The sequence below is a fragment of the Myzus persicae genome, unplaced genomic scaffold, assembly GCF_001856785.1.
Source record: "Myzus persicae strain clone G006 unplaced genomic scaffold, MPER_G0061.0, whole genome shotgun sequence".
Taxonomy (NCBI): Eukaryota; Metazoa; Arthropoda; class Insecta; order Hemiptera; family Aphididae; genus Myzus; species Myzus persicae.
This window is the reverse complement of record NW_019104277.1, coordinates 2,335-16,066: the sequence shown is the minus strand read 5'-3', so window position 1 is coordinate 16,066 and position 13,732 is coordinate 2,335. Positions and strand designations below refer to the sequence as shown.

Here is a 13,732-nt window from a genome sequence, read left to right as displayed (position 1 = left end):
CAATGGTCACGACCGGTCCGACCTATACTGCAGCGGTATAGGTTCCGCGGCAATGCATATTATGAGAATATTATAGTCACACATAAATATAATTATTTATTATAATAATAATATACGTCATTATGATGTTGTTTTTTTATCATTATAACAGCTATTATATTATGGCGGGTATGCGCCACGTTATATGATATATGTTATTATACATTATAGCCTGCGAACTTGTGGGTGTTTGCGAAAATAATGTAGGTACACAAACTCCCGTGCGGTTACCTACAACTGCTGCTCGCCTTACATCAGACCGATCTAGACTGCGTGAAAATTAAAATATACACTTGTGGATCCGCACAAGTTGGTCAAGGATCAACCCACTGTCCGCGAACGCTCATTGTCTTTTGACGTGTTCCATTACCGAGCACGAATTATTGGGTCTCATTACCCGCTATTAAACGGACAAACATCTCCTCGTGATGAATAATCTAAATAATTATACTGGCAGGTACGTACATACCATGGGCGGCGGTACATTGGTCATATTATATATCATATTAAGTGAGTATGTACTATAGGCAGGTACGTGTTTTTTACTCAATTACGGTTCGTTTCGGTGCCGCGCGCTAGTACTCTATATGTATATATATCACATTATATACGTTCGTGTTACAATATTATACGTCATCCGAACTGCAGCGGTTGTTGGGTACTTTTACAAACACGTTTATTTCAATACTTGTGTGTTTATGTGTATATTTTTTGTTTTTAAGTGTGATGACTATTGCCACAAGTGTTTCTGCCACCAGCTGTAGTATCCATCCGCTGTGTTTTTCCACATTTTTTACAACGTGACCGTGGGTATACATGTATTTCGGTGTTGTCTTTGTGCGTGGCTCTCACATCTTTTTCCATCTTTGAAAAAAAAAAAAACCTGTAGACCTTGTTGTCGTATGTCCTGCAGTAGGTACTCGTTCTAAATATTAAGCTCACTCCTATATTGTAAAATATAATCATCTAATCGGTTTTGGGAATATGTTTACGGGCCTATTTATGAAACACGCATAATATTATCATAACATTGTGTACATCCGCGATGTGGCAATAATTTCAGATTTTCCCTAACCCGGTAATATGATTTCATAGAATGGCGTAGGAATGCCAAACGTTTGGAAATCCTATTTTGTTTGTTGTCTGCAGTTGTAAAACTTGACGACCGACGACATCAATTAGTTTTACTCCAGCTTTGTCAACCTAGTAGACGTCGGTGTTTAGTTGTGTAACAGTAAGTGTCGTAAAGGGGACGTGTCACGGGAAAATTTTCGAGTTAAAGAAGTACCTATTCTTATCTATGCCAGCTCGCTTACGTGGTAAATATAATTGTTGGTATACAACAAGGTGTGAAACTCTGAATAATAGTAGAATTACGGCGGTGTAATAACATAATTAACAGGTATATTGACCATAATAATTAGACATCATAAACTACAATAATTGTACTTGGGAAGCTTTTTATACGATTTAATAATTCGCGAGTCGTGACGTTAGATATACTTCAGATAACACGTCTAAGTCCGACCAATTGAAATTTCGCCGAGGCAATATGATACATATATGTAATGGCTGTAATGTATAATGTGCATTATTTATAGGTTCTACAAATTATATTATATACTATTATGATAATAAATTAATTAATTTTTTCAACTAAAGCCTAGAGGGACGTTGGCCTCTATTAGTATATTACTATATGCCTCCATACACAGCCAATGTAAATATTTCATTATATAAAACAACAAAATATTAGGTACCTACTGTAGTTACCCGCCTAATCAAAACGGGCACAGAGGCTGTTGTCCGCATTATCAGACAACGCCAACGAAAAGTGCATTAGAAAAGACTGTTTGATTTTGGTCTTAAGAATCGTGTCCATGATAATATTATGCGACGGTCCAGATTAACTATATTGAAGTAAGTAGTGAACAGGTTAAACGGAGACTAATGTAATTAAATCATTTAGGGAAGTTAACTTATTTTCTTCATCGGAAGTAACCAAAACAGCTACCTAAACAATATTATAGTTCCTTTAGAGCCACGCGTATCATACGCGAGTTTTTAGATTAAATTATTTAAGTTCATACACCACGTCGGTATGATGGCATTAGTACAATTTAAATTACAATAACGATAAAATCAATAAAATTATAATATGTGATAAACCTTAACCATTACTGCTCATATTTTGAATTATAAAGAAAGGCACTATTAAATTATTAAACCTTATTAATTAATTTCAACAGTGGACTGATTCGGTTTTCACAGAAAAACTATTTATTCTTACTACTTATGCGTTTATCAATATTTTTAAGTCAATAGATAAAAATATAGAAGTACAAAGAACGGACTCTGAAAACTCTTCTCCCAATTTATTCACCTCGATTGATACAAAATAGTTAGAACAATAGTGTGTTGTGAATTGTGATATTTGATTTGAAGCAACGATTAAGGAGTCATTCTCCTCGAAAAATAGTTCACAGTAAAATACAATAAAATTGTTTCAAAATACCAATGTGAAATCAGAAAAAAAATGTCTGTCAATCAATCGATGTGAATTCGCATTACAAATTATTATTGATGGTTTTTGATTTTAAAATGAATTTACTCGATTTTATCGTAGTTATTGTAGTTCGACCTGTACCTAAGGTGATGAATTATAATCATTTTATAAATATTGTGAGCAAGCGATTTATGTAAAACTAAACGATAATGGAATTTATTGATTTGACGATCAATAAATTATAACGTGTACATATAAAACGTTTATGTTATGTCATATAATATCTATGAGTTATAATATAGCATAATATAATATCTATATCAAATATTATGTTACATATAGGCATATAGATTGGTATAAACCGAATTTTCGGAAGTAGACTTATAATTTATTGTTGAAATAAGAGATTGTAACGATTTTTAATAGCGCTTCAATGTTGTGAGTAGGCGACTCTGTTGCAATATTGTACCTTGCCAAAACATACACATTGACCATAATACTGACCGTCGACCACATATCATAATAATATATACATATGTATATATGCGTTTGTGGTTTACAACTTAAGACATGTATATAATTAACAAAATTTGTCACCGATAGTGCGTATAATACTATACAATCGTTATTACCTACTTATTAACCGTACAACAAAATATTTATAGTTACGATTTGACATGCCGGTACGATCGGGCTATTATTTGCTCTTAAGTTATATCTCACTATTATAATGTTGGGCGTACATTGTATTGCTCACACAGTATGATTGCTATATTTTATGATACACTAAATATATAATATTGACACGTGGAATTGCGATTATGAACGGAAGGTAGAAAAATAGCGAATAGACTTTGCCGAAAAGTGTGCCTACGTAGTTTTTCGATGTGTAAAATGTAGTGTTGTATAGTTTCACACTGCTCTCTTTGATTTCATACACATAATCGTTGTAAAATGTATCCACGCTTAATTCTTGATACCGATTTTCGCAGCGTCCCCGATCGTCACGATGGCGGATTGCAAATTGATTGATATAATATACATTATTATTATAATTATTTATAAATATCTTCGTTCGGAGATTTTCCTTCGGCTAAAACAATTATCTTGACATCAAGTATTACAAAATGTTATTAGGTACAACTTATAATATATTATAATATACTTTATGTAATAAAACACGCGCACGCTGTTTATTGCATAACATCGGCGTTAATAATCTTTTTTGAATCGACAAACGATATTTTAAATATATAAAACAGTGCCCCGTGAAACGTATAAGTACAACAAACCTACGTCCCACGAACTAAAAACTGATATTAATCGTCCTTATTATTTCTCTGATAAACAACTCATTACATTTAATCGTTCAAACGAGGTTACGTTTAGGTTTAGCGCTTAAAAAACTCGACTAAAAAAAAAAAATAAGTAAGATAACTATACTTCATCTTAAGTTCAATAAATTGTGTGAATTGCGATTTCTAAAAACGTGATAACTAATATAAAGTCAAAATCATTTGAGCAATATTTTATTGCTGTATAATATCTTCGATGCATCTTAATTATGTAATATATTTCATACAGGTATAAGTAGATTATATTTTAAAATGTATTATGATACAATATCTCACCTTTGCTGGAATCCGTCATAATCCCCATAAATCAAAAAAAAAATTTAGTTGTTTAATGAAAATTTAGATAGTATACATTTTTCGTCAACGAGGAAAAACATAATTTTAAAATTTAATTCCAAAATTATTTTGGGCTACATTCTGTTTATCGATCGTAAATCACATCGGGATAAATATTCGTTTGATTTATAATTTGCTATCGAATTCTAGGTAGGTGCCCACCAACGTTGACTGTTTATGACCCCATTGACCAGCGATATTCAAAACGACTGTTATACATAATATTAATGTACTGAGCACCTACGCTCAATAAACACGATTAAAAATTGTAATTGTTCTTTTTTTTTTTTTACCTCGAATACGACAATTTAATCATCCACTTTTTTTTATCCGACTTAGCCAATGTTGCACGCACAATAAAACACCTGTACGTAGGTTATACATATATAGGTACAATATTATATTGTGTTTGTATGAAACGGTGTCCATGCACAGACTTACTCGAGTCAAACATACCTATTATTAAACGTACCATATTATATTGTGTCACATAAGGCCTATCATACATGGCCTCTAGATCGCCATCACCGCGGGGGCAAATCGTTGTTTCAATATTCCATTCTTTGCGACAGACACGTCATGTGTATACGAATAATATAATACTCACGGCTCGTATATACGTCGTGTAGGTACTATAATAATATGCAGTGTCCTGCAATCTTTTAATCCGTTTCGTTGTCTGCCGTATACAGTCGGATGACAATAGACTTTAAAAGAATCATATACACGCACTATGCGATCATGATATTATATAGGTGATTATATTATGTGATGTACCCTTTTCTTGTGCAGCACCCTCAAAAATACCCACACAACCGTGCATGTCAGGGATGGTCACTGGCCAGGTCGAGTTAGTTAGGTTAGGTCGTTTGACAAATATGTAAACCTACTTAGAATAAAATTATTATATTTTGGAGATCGATTTATTGCAGTTTGCCGGTGTAATTACAATTGGAGTATCAATCTATGTTGTCCTACTTAACTAATATTTAGTATTAATATTAATTAATGACTAATAAACATGCCAAAATGATAGAGATAATGCAATTAAAATGTAGTATTTTATTACTTAAGATTGTAAGAATAAATGTTCGGTATAATTATCATCATGGTGTGGAGTTGAAAATACTTGAAATTTGACATACCTGCCATATATCATTGACATTAAAGTCCAGAGGAAAGTAGCTCACTAGCAACCGCTAATTTAAGACACTTATACATTTTCATCTGTAAATGTAGCTCCGTATTTCAATTTAATAACAATTAATATTGTGATTTTAAAAGAAGTAAGATACGTACAAACAAATCGACAACGACCCTCAGAGTTTGTCTCGGTCAATTCGTAAATTTCTCAAATATTAATAGTCTTTATGATTTTTGAAAACCATCACTACATTATAGAGTAGTATTGAATTAATATAATACATTATTATTATACCTTGGTAGTCGTCTGATATACGCGATCTACCTACGCATCACATTGATTCATCGATAAAATTAAATGACCTATAATCTACAGCTAATAAAACGTATACTAACATTTAAAGGGACCTTCATTATATACATCATTTGGGATTCTCATTTTAGATATTATACTATACAATAACTATATACATTTTTTTTTTGTTTAAACTAATCATAATTTAATCGTTATTGTGATACATTTGACTATTTCCGTGAGCACTGTCTTGAGTGTATAATATATATTGTGATTTTTTATTTACCTATTTATCGAATCTTGTGTTTATACACTCTTATGAAATGTTGATTTTGAGTTTTACGTTCGGAATGGAAACTATCATTATTCAAAGATGAAATGACGTGTGTACGATACTTAAAAGATTGTTATTCAATATTGGATAATAATATAATAACTATAAGCTATAGCGTGCAGCGTGAAATATGAACAGCGGCGTTTTATGTAATTACCTGCTGTCAGTCGCATAATATATAACAAACGAAAAACAAAGAAACTCTGACAGTAGCTCAAAATGCTTGAATAATAAGTCGCTGGTCTCATATTTTGCCATGAAGAATATTATTGTAAATCATGTTTTAAACCCACAAACTACCTATATATAGTGTGTAGGTCGCGTATTAGACTAAAAAATGCAGACGTGTAAGTGGCACGCTAAAACTATAATAATTATAATTATTTCTTTTCTGGTTACCTAATCTAAACTCTGCAAAGTCCGTGTTCCTCGAATATCTAAGACAGTCGTATAGTACTGCACATCACAAAATACAATTTCAAAAGTCAAAAGGTAGTAATTTTCATCGATTTTAGGTACTTATGTATTTGTACAGTTGTGTGAGTTTTTAAGACGTCTACGCATGTAGGTGGCGAGCATAGAGGAGCATAAATATATACATATTAGTAGGCGGGTGGGCACACATACGAGGACGAACACGATGAGACACAGTGTATGTACATACTATCAGACGTCTGTATTTAACATTATAATAATGTACTATTATTATTTTTATTATGTACCTATACTTTGAAATTATAAACATATGCTGCACAGAAATAATACTGAAGTCTTCCGATTCGATTCACGCTTTGTAACAATGATAATATCATTATGTATACAACCGCAATATTGCAGTGGGCGCGGGCTAAGGTAAGTGACTCGTTAGTCGTTCGCGACGAATTTGAGGAAATGCCTCATAATAAATAAATCTTTGATTTATCATCGGTTTCGCAGTTTAAAATATACTATTCACTAATTATCACTCGCCAATAATGTTGCGTTCCGTAAAGGTCACCGCGGCGGCTAATATCTACGCGAAATCAAAAACCATACACATGTATTGCATTTAATTTAAGTTTTGATTCGTTGGGTGTTTCTTCTCTTGTGCAATATACTCAATATACTCGAAGAATAAACCACAAACGTGTATTTTTATAATACATCCGAGTAAAGTATAATATGCAATACGTACTACACCGTGTACGAGTAATAATAAAATAATATACATATGTTATATGCATTTAAGTATATATAATACTAAGTCTACACACCTCATTGTACAGTCCACCGCTGTACTACAAAATATACTCTGTACAATAATATAATATTAATTAAATATTTTGTACCGATAATGTATAATTAATGGTTGCGAGTTATTAGCAAGGAATGAAATGAGAAAAGTTGCACAACTAAATTATAATCGTGCCTATGATAATCGACCAAATGCATGATTAAAGTAGGTGTTTTACATAATTCCTGAAGGCATATCACACACTCGGGTTCACACAAGTTATTATACAATATTATGCGAGGATCGGACTGCCATGTCTTAAGGAACAAAAACGTATCATTCTAATTTGAAGGATTTAGTTTTTTTGAAAATGTAATGTACACTAGCTAATTTCTGCTTTGCCTACCTATTATTTTTTTTTTTCACTCTGGCCAGACGCCGTTTAGTTGCCACGGTTATGCGTCATTATTATTGCATTATATCTAATACTAGGTCACAGAACTAATTTTGTGTTCAGACTCATCTTAAATACTAGCTGCACTTCAAACAAACCATTAGTCAAAATTATGCTTACCTTCTGTTAGTAGGCAATTTAAATACCAATACATTATTATGTTATACATTCAATCCTTTTTGGAATAACATTCATTTAATATTCGTTTAGGTGAAATATTATGCTAGACTTGGTTAAATATATAAACATAGTATTCTTCTTATTGTTTTTACCTATTTGTCTATTTTTTCGGGATTGTTTATCAATACTTCGTATGCGTAAAATATACTTATTGTCCGTAATGTCCATTGCGGTATTGCTACTTTCACTGACGTGGTTGTCAATAGGCACTAATATTGATTTTTATAAAAACAAATTTTGGACGAAAGACAACTCGTTAAGATTGATTAGCACATGTCAAAATACGGAGAATTAATTTGTTTGACGCATAAAGAGACAGATAGAGTTGCGTGAAGTTAGCCCCTCCAAATTACCATGTACTCATATCTACTTCAAACCTTCACCGACATTTTGAAGCTTAATTGACTATTTGAAATCTAGTTTTCAAAATATGGAGCTTCGTGCTGTTCTAGAAAACAAAATTATATGTTTGCTAAAGATGGCTAATTTTCGGTGACCTCCCATTTTGTCTTAACTACTTAATATGCATTCAATAATATTTTGGAACGTAATTGGAACTTTTTGGAACCACATTTTCTGAATTTTGACTTTAATACTTGAATAACAATAATGCATTTTATGCATTTATACCTAAATTAGTAATAACAATTTAAATATATTGATGCAGGTATTTAAATAATGTATTTAAAAAAAATAGTTAAAAAATAGATTTTATGGTGTAAAATAAAATGTTGGCCCAAGAGTAAAATGTTCTGTCCAATGGTCATAATAATAATTGAAGCATTTGTTGAAGCGTAAGAGCTAAAGGCACATCAAAAATTATCTTTATTTTATAATTTTCTACAATTTATATTTATAACTAGAAATTGAAATTCATTTTTTAGCTTAGTATAACAGATTATTTAGGTAAGTAATACAAAATTGTAATTGTTTATACAATAATAATAATTTTTAAGCTTTGCAATTTTTGTCATTTTAAGCAATTTATGGTATTTTTCAGAAGTTTTTTTTTTATTTGAATGATGAAATACCTAATCCCAATTAATTATTTTTAATTATCTTTAACGTGTCTACTTCAGGATCCTGACCATTATAAATATTATATTGAATATAACGGAACAAAGATATTATCAAACAGAACTTTATTTCATTCTATACACACTAATTATTATAATAATATAACAATTATATTATATATCAATTTACAATCATACAATATTATAATGTTGTATTGCTTATGTACTGGTTGAATACTCGAAACACATTATATAACTGGGTCATATTATTTAAACGAATCATTCCGTCCTAACATACTTCAGCAACTCTAACCAATGCCCCATGTCCCATACTCCCATCTTTCACAAAGGCTTGAATATACATTGACCATGCCCTAAAAACATTTAAACATAATAAACAATTCCATAAAAAAGTTGTATGAAGATGTCTTAATTTAGCCTCCTGATTTTTAATTCGTCCTCTTTTGGTATAATAATTAACCGCCCTTTGTTTAAAAATTCAATAGTCCACAGACATTTTCACTCAATTATTACAAAAATTAAAAAATAATAATCAAAAATTATTGTATGATAAGTATGTTTTTCGTTATTAAAGCCAACATGGCAATTGGAAATTCGTCCCCGATTTTTTTTTCAGTTAAACTAATTGGCATGTAAAGTCGGCTCAAATAAAAAAATCGTCTTTTCATTAGTCTCCCAAAATGATTTCGTTTTATTTTCATTTTCATATTATTAAAAAGTATGAGAATTCGTTATACCTTATAATATAATTTAGAAACTTGAAATCTAACAATTAATTTTTTTTTTAGTTTTGAAATAGAATAAGTTGAATTGAAATGCGTTATTTATTATTTGTATAAGTTGTATACTTGTGATATTAGGTATACTTAAAATTTAAGCTTACATCTGCGCCCATTTTTTTCCGGTACACTTACTTAAACTTTTGGTTTAACATATTACAATAATACGTCTACAATAATTAATATGGTTTACTGATTATCAATAACTAACTAAACTTATTTATGGAAAATATTTCATATATAGTATAAAGTTTTACCAAAATGTTGTATTAAATGAAAAAAATAAATATTGTTGCTTCTTAAAATCTTTACTTATAGATATCGGTATCCATGTTTTTCGTCATATTAGTTTGATCTACTATAAGAAAATAACATCAAGTCATTACCCATCGAATGATCGAAGTATTAATTTGTTTATATTATATAGGCTGCATGATAGGCGATTCTGAAACATTTCTATACAGAATATAATATACGATAATATACCATATACGTTCATCTTATGAATTTCACGAGACCAAAAACCATATTGTATGACCGCCGCACACAAACTACGACGGTAACTTTAACGCTGCGATAGATTAATTTATAACTGAATATTACGTACATTACAATATATATTTAAACATATATTTTGAATCAAACGAACAAAATATAATTTATTATTGAAATTGCCATATTAGTATTCCGAATGACAAATCCGACTAAAAACGTTTCAACGACATCCCAATACCGATTCGTCAGCTAACGCACTGATCCTCTGCGAGATTCGTCGTCGATCGAATTGAATATGTATGACATAATAGTAACGTAATAATGTATTAAAATATTGCATATTATTCTATACACCCGTATTTTTTCTTTAAATAATTTTTACAGGGAAAAAATTCTCTCACGACCTTCAGCATAAACAATATTATATTATATACATTATTTATATACACATATAATATAACGTATATTATTTGAATAAATCACGTTCGTTTTTTTTTTTTTGTTTGTTTTTTTCTTCCTTTCTTACTCTCACGCACACACACAAGACGCAAACACGCACACTGACACACAAGACATAATAATATCTCGTATCTGCGGCGGGCACCCGAAACACTGTGCGCGGAACCGCAATCCATAAAGTCCCAGGGTTATCCATGCGGGTGGGGTCGCCGGTCGGCTCGGGTATATAAGCCGGATCCGTAGAACTCTTCTGCACAACGAATCCGTCTCCTCATCACTGCAGATAATCGAGTTCTACAGCTGACACAGGACAACAAATCGCAAACCACCATGAATACCTTCGTCAAAGTGAGTGCTTTTATACCTACCTACTATACGTTGCAATATAATACCACACTGCAGTCGATCCATATTGCAGACACTCGGGCGCTTGTATAGACGCATATTTCGACGTCTATGAGTGTACCGATCTCTATTATACGTCATATTTTATAAGTTTCCAACGATTATAACGACTACGATAGTAGTTGTGCTAATAGTTAACGCCGCTGCAGTGTACAATATTATATTATATGCGTCGGCCATTCTCGTCATAATTTTTGTTCTACTATTTGTACCATAGGTATTTGTCGTGCTGGCTGTAGCCGTAGCTCTAGCTAAGAGCGAAGAAGCCAAAAAAGAAACCAAAGTCGTCGAGAAACGATCAGACAAATCCGACCTGACTCCAGCGGCCACCGGACGATGTAAGTAGTCATATGAAGTCCTTAAACCTTATGGGGTATATCAAACTACATTTGCTCAAAAGTCCTATTATTTATATACATTTGACATTTGTCGGTTGATGTATCTCGTTTCGTTGAGACCAAGTTTTATTCTAAGTTTTTTATTTATGTTATATTATCCTCTCTCGTTATTAACTTTTAAACATTTTTCAAAAACACAAATTTGATTTTATTTAAATGTCGCATACAATTTGTTGGTATAATAATAAGTGAGGTATCTAAACTTTTTCGTACATTTTTGCATACCTGCATATTTTACTCCCCAAATTTCATGGTTTTATGAATATTATAATGAGAACTGATCATGACACAAACACACAAATTCACGAAGACCACGTGTCGACTAACATGTAAAAAATCTAAATTTTTCAAAATAAAACTATTAAACATTTAGTTTGCACTTTACATTGTACCATTACGTTTAGTTTGATTAGACTTTTAAAAGTTAATTAAAATATAACTTAAAAAGTTTGTTTACGTTAGGTTTCGTAAATTGTCGTCCGGTCGTTATGATTACAGCCATCGTCTCCGGTCCTCCAAGGTTCCGATTTACGTACCATCGTTTATTATTATATTAAGGTGTACCCACACGGACCGACGACAGTTTTATTGCACTCGGCTGCGACGGCCATCGCACGAAATAATACGCTCACACGTCGTCGTGTTTACACGAAATTAAAACGCAAACACTACAGTATTATAACAGCACGCACTGACGATAACTGCGTATCCTTCGCTGAAATATCATTATTATCTAACACGTAAGGAAAACAAGGCAAAAACCCAAACCGGACGTGGTTTTCCTGTGCGTGGAGTCCGCTGTCCGCGCCGCCGTGTCTATAACACGTGTGTGAACGTCCGTGATGACCACGGGACCGTGTCTTTTAAGATTACTTTTGAGACCATCCGTGCGACCTTCGTGGGTTTTGTAATAGGCGCGTGTCTGTATTATTTTTTTTATTCATTATTATTATCGTTTTAACAATGAGAAACCTCGGCGAGTTCAACCCGTGTTACCGGCGACAACTGCACGTATAATAATTTAATATAATGATATCATTATGTTGTCCGCCGCTCATCCGATCGAAATCGTGATATTATTATCCCACCGTACATAGGTACACCTACTCTCCGCAATATATAGGTACTCCGTAAGACGACAATTTGTTTTTGTTTTTTACTTGACGCGTTTGGTTTTTTTCGCATTGTCGTATAGTGTTCTCGGGCGGTTACAACAGCTACCCGACCGGCTACAGCAGCGGATACAACAGCGGTTACAACAGCGGTTACAGCGGCAACAGCTACCCGTACAACAGCTACAGCGGAGGTTACAACAGTTACCCGTCGTACAGCGGCTACCCTTCAACCGGATACACCGGCGGCTACTCTTCTGGCTACGGAAGCGGCTACGGAAGCGGCTACGGAAGCGGCTACAACAGCGGCTACAGCAAGTACCCGAGCAGCGGTTACGGTAACAACCAGTACTACGGTGGATACGACCAGGGCTACAACCAGGGTTACAACAGATACCCGTCCGCTTACTCGTACAGCAACAGCTACAACTACCCAGGATCGTACAGCTCCGGTTATGGTCACAACAACTACGACAACGACCACTACGGTTACAGCGGTTACAGCGGTTACAACAAGGGCTACAGCTCATACCCACAATCCACTGGCTACGGTTACAACAAATGGTAATAACCGTTTCCGATCATTTTTCACACCGACGACGATAACTTGATGGAATTTCGCTCTTTTTTTTTCTTGCGAGTTTTTTTTCATTACGAAAACAAAATTCCAAGTTCATTTCTTTTAATGACATGTAAAAACCTTATTCATGTATTTTTATCGAATATGTATATATATACATAATATAAATAATTTAATTTATTGTCTTCCAATATATATATATATGTAATAAACGAAATATATTTTACAAAGTATACCTGTGAGTTAAATTATATTATATACTTACCTATATACTCTTATTGTTTAAATGATCATTCAAAATACACCCATAATCGTAAGTACATAATATAAATTATTTGTTCATCAACCTGCAATGATCAACAATAATGATCCACAAGGTCACCACTTAAATTTTCTCATTATAGAGGACTCTTAAGCTTAACCTTAAGTTTTGAAGTACCTTACATAATATTGCCCTTTAATAAATGATTAGTTTTTAGTTAAATCATAATATCATAATATCATATTATTATTGCCTATACACTATACAACAACAAAAAATCGAGCATATCGTTTTTCAAAATATTGACCAAGATGCATATTATATATATTTTTCTATACATAAAGCACAAA

General features: G+C 32.5%; 1 protein-coding gene across 1 annotated transcript; it reads left to right on the top strand.

Annotated features, from left to right (window-relative positions):
* Positions 1 to 10,838: 10,838 nt before the first annotated feature.
* LOC111040793 (keratin-associated protein 21-1-like) lies at positions 10,839 to 13,240 on the top strand. The gene is made up of 3 exons (XM_022324806.1): positions 10,839 to 10,973; positions 11,248 to 11,368; positions 12,624 to 13,240. Exons 1-3 carry the CDS (start codon positions 10,956 to 10,958, stop codon positions 13,106 to 13,108), a joined length of 624 nt encoding a protein of 207 aa, XP_022180498.1. The 5' UTR covers positions 10,839 to 10,955; the 3' UTR covers positions 13,109 to 13,240.
* Positions 13,241 to 13,732: the final 492 nt, after the last annotated feature.

What these genes read in the sequence shown, in the direction of transcription:
- LOC111040793 (XM_022324806.1), top strand. An exon ending in TCCAGCGGCCACCGGACGAT is followed by an intron (nt 11,369 to 12,623) that starts GTAAGTAGTCAT and finishes ATTGTCGTATAG; the next exon opens with TGTTCTCGGGCGGTTACAAC.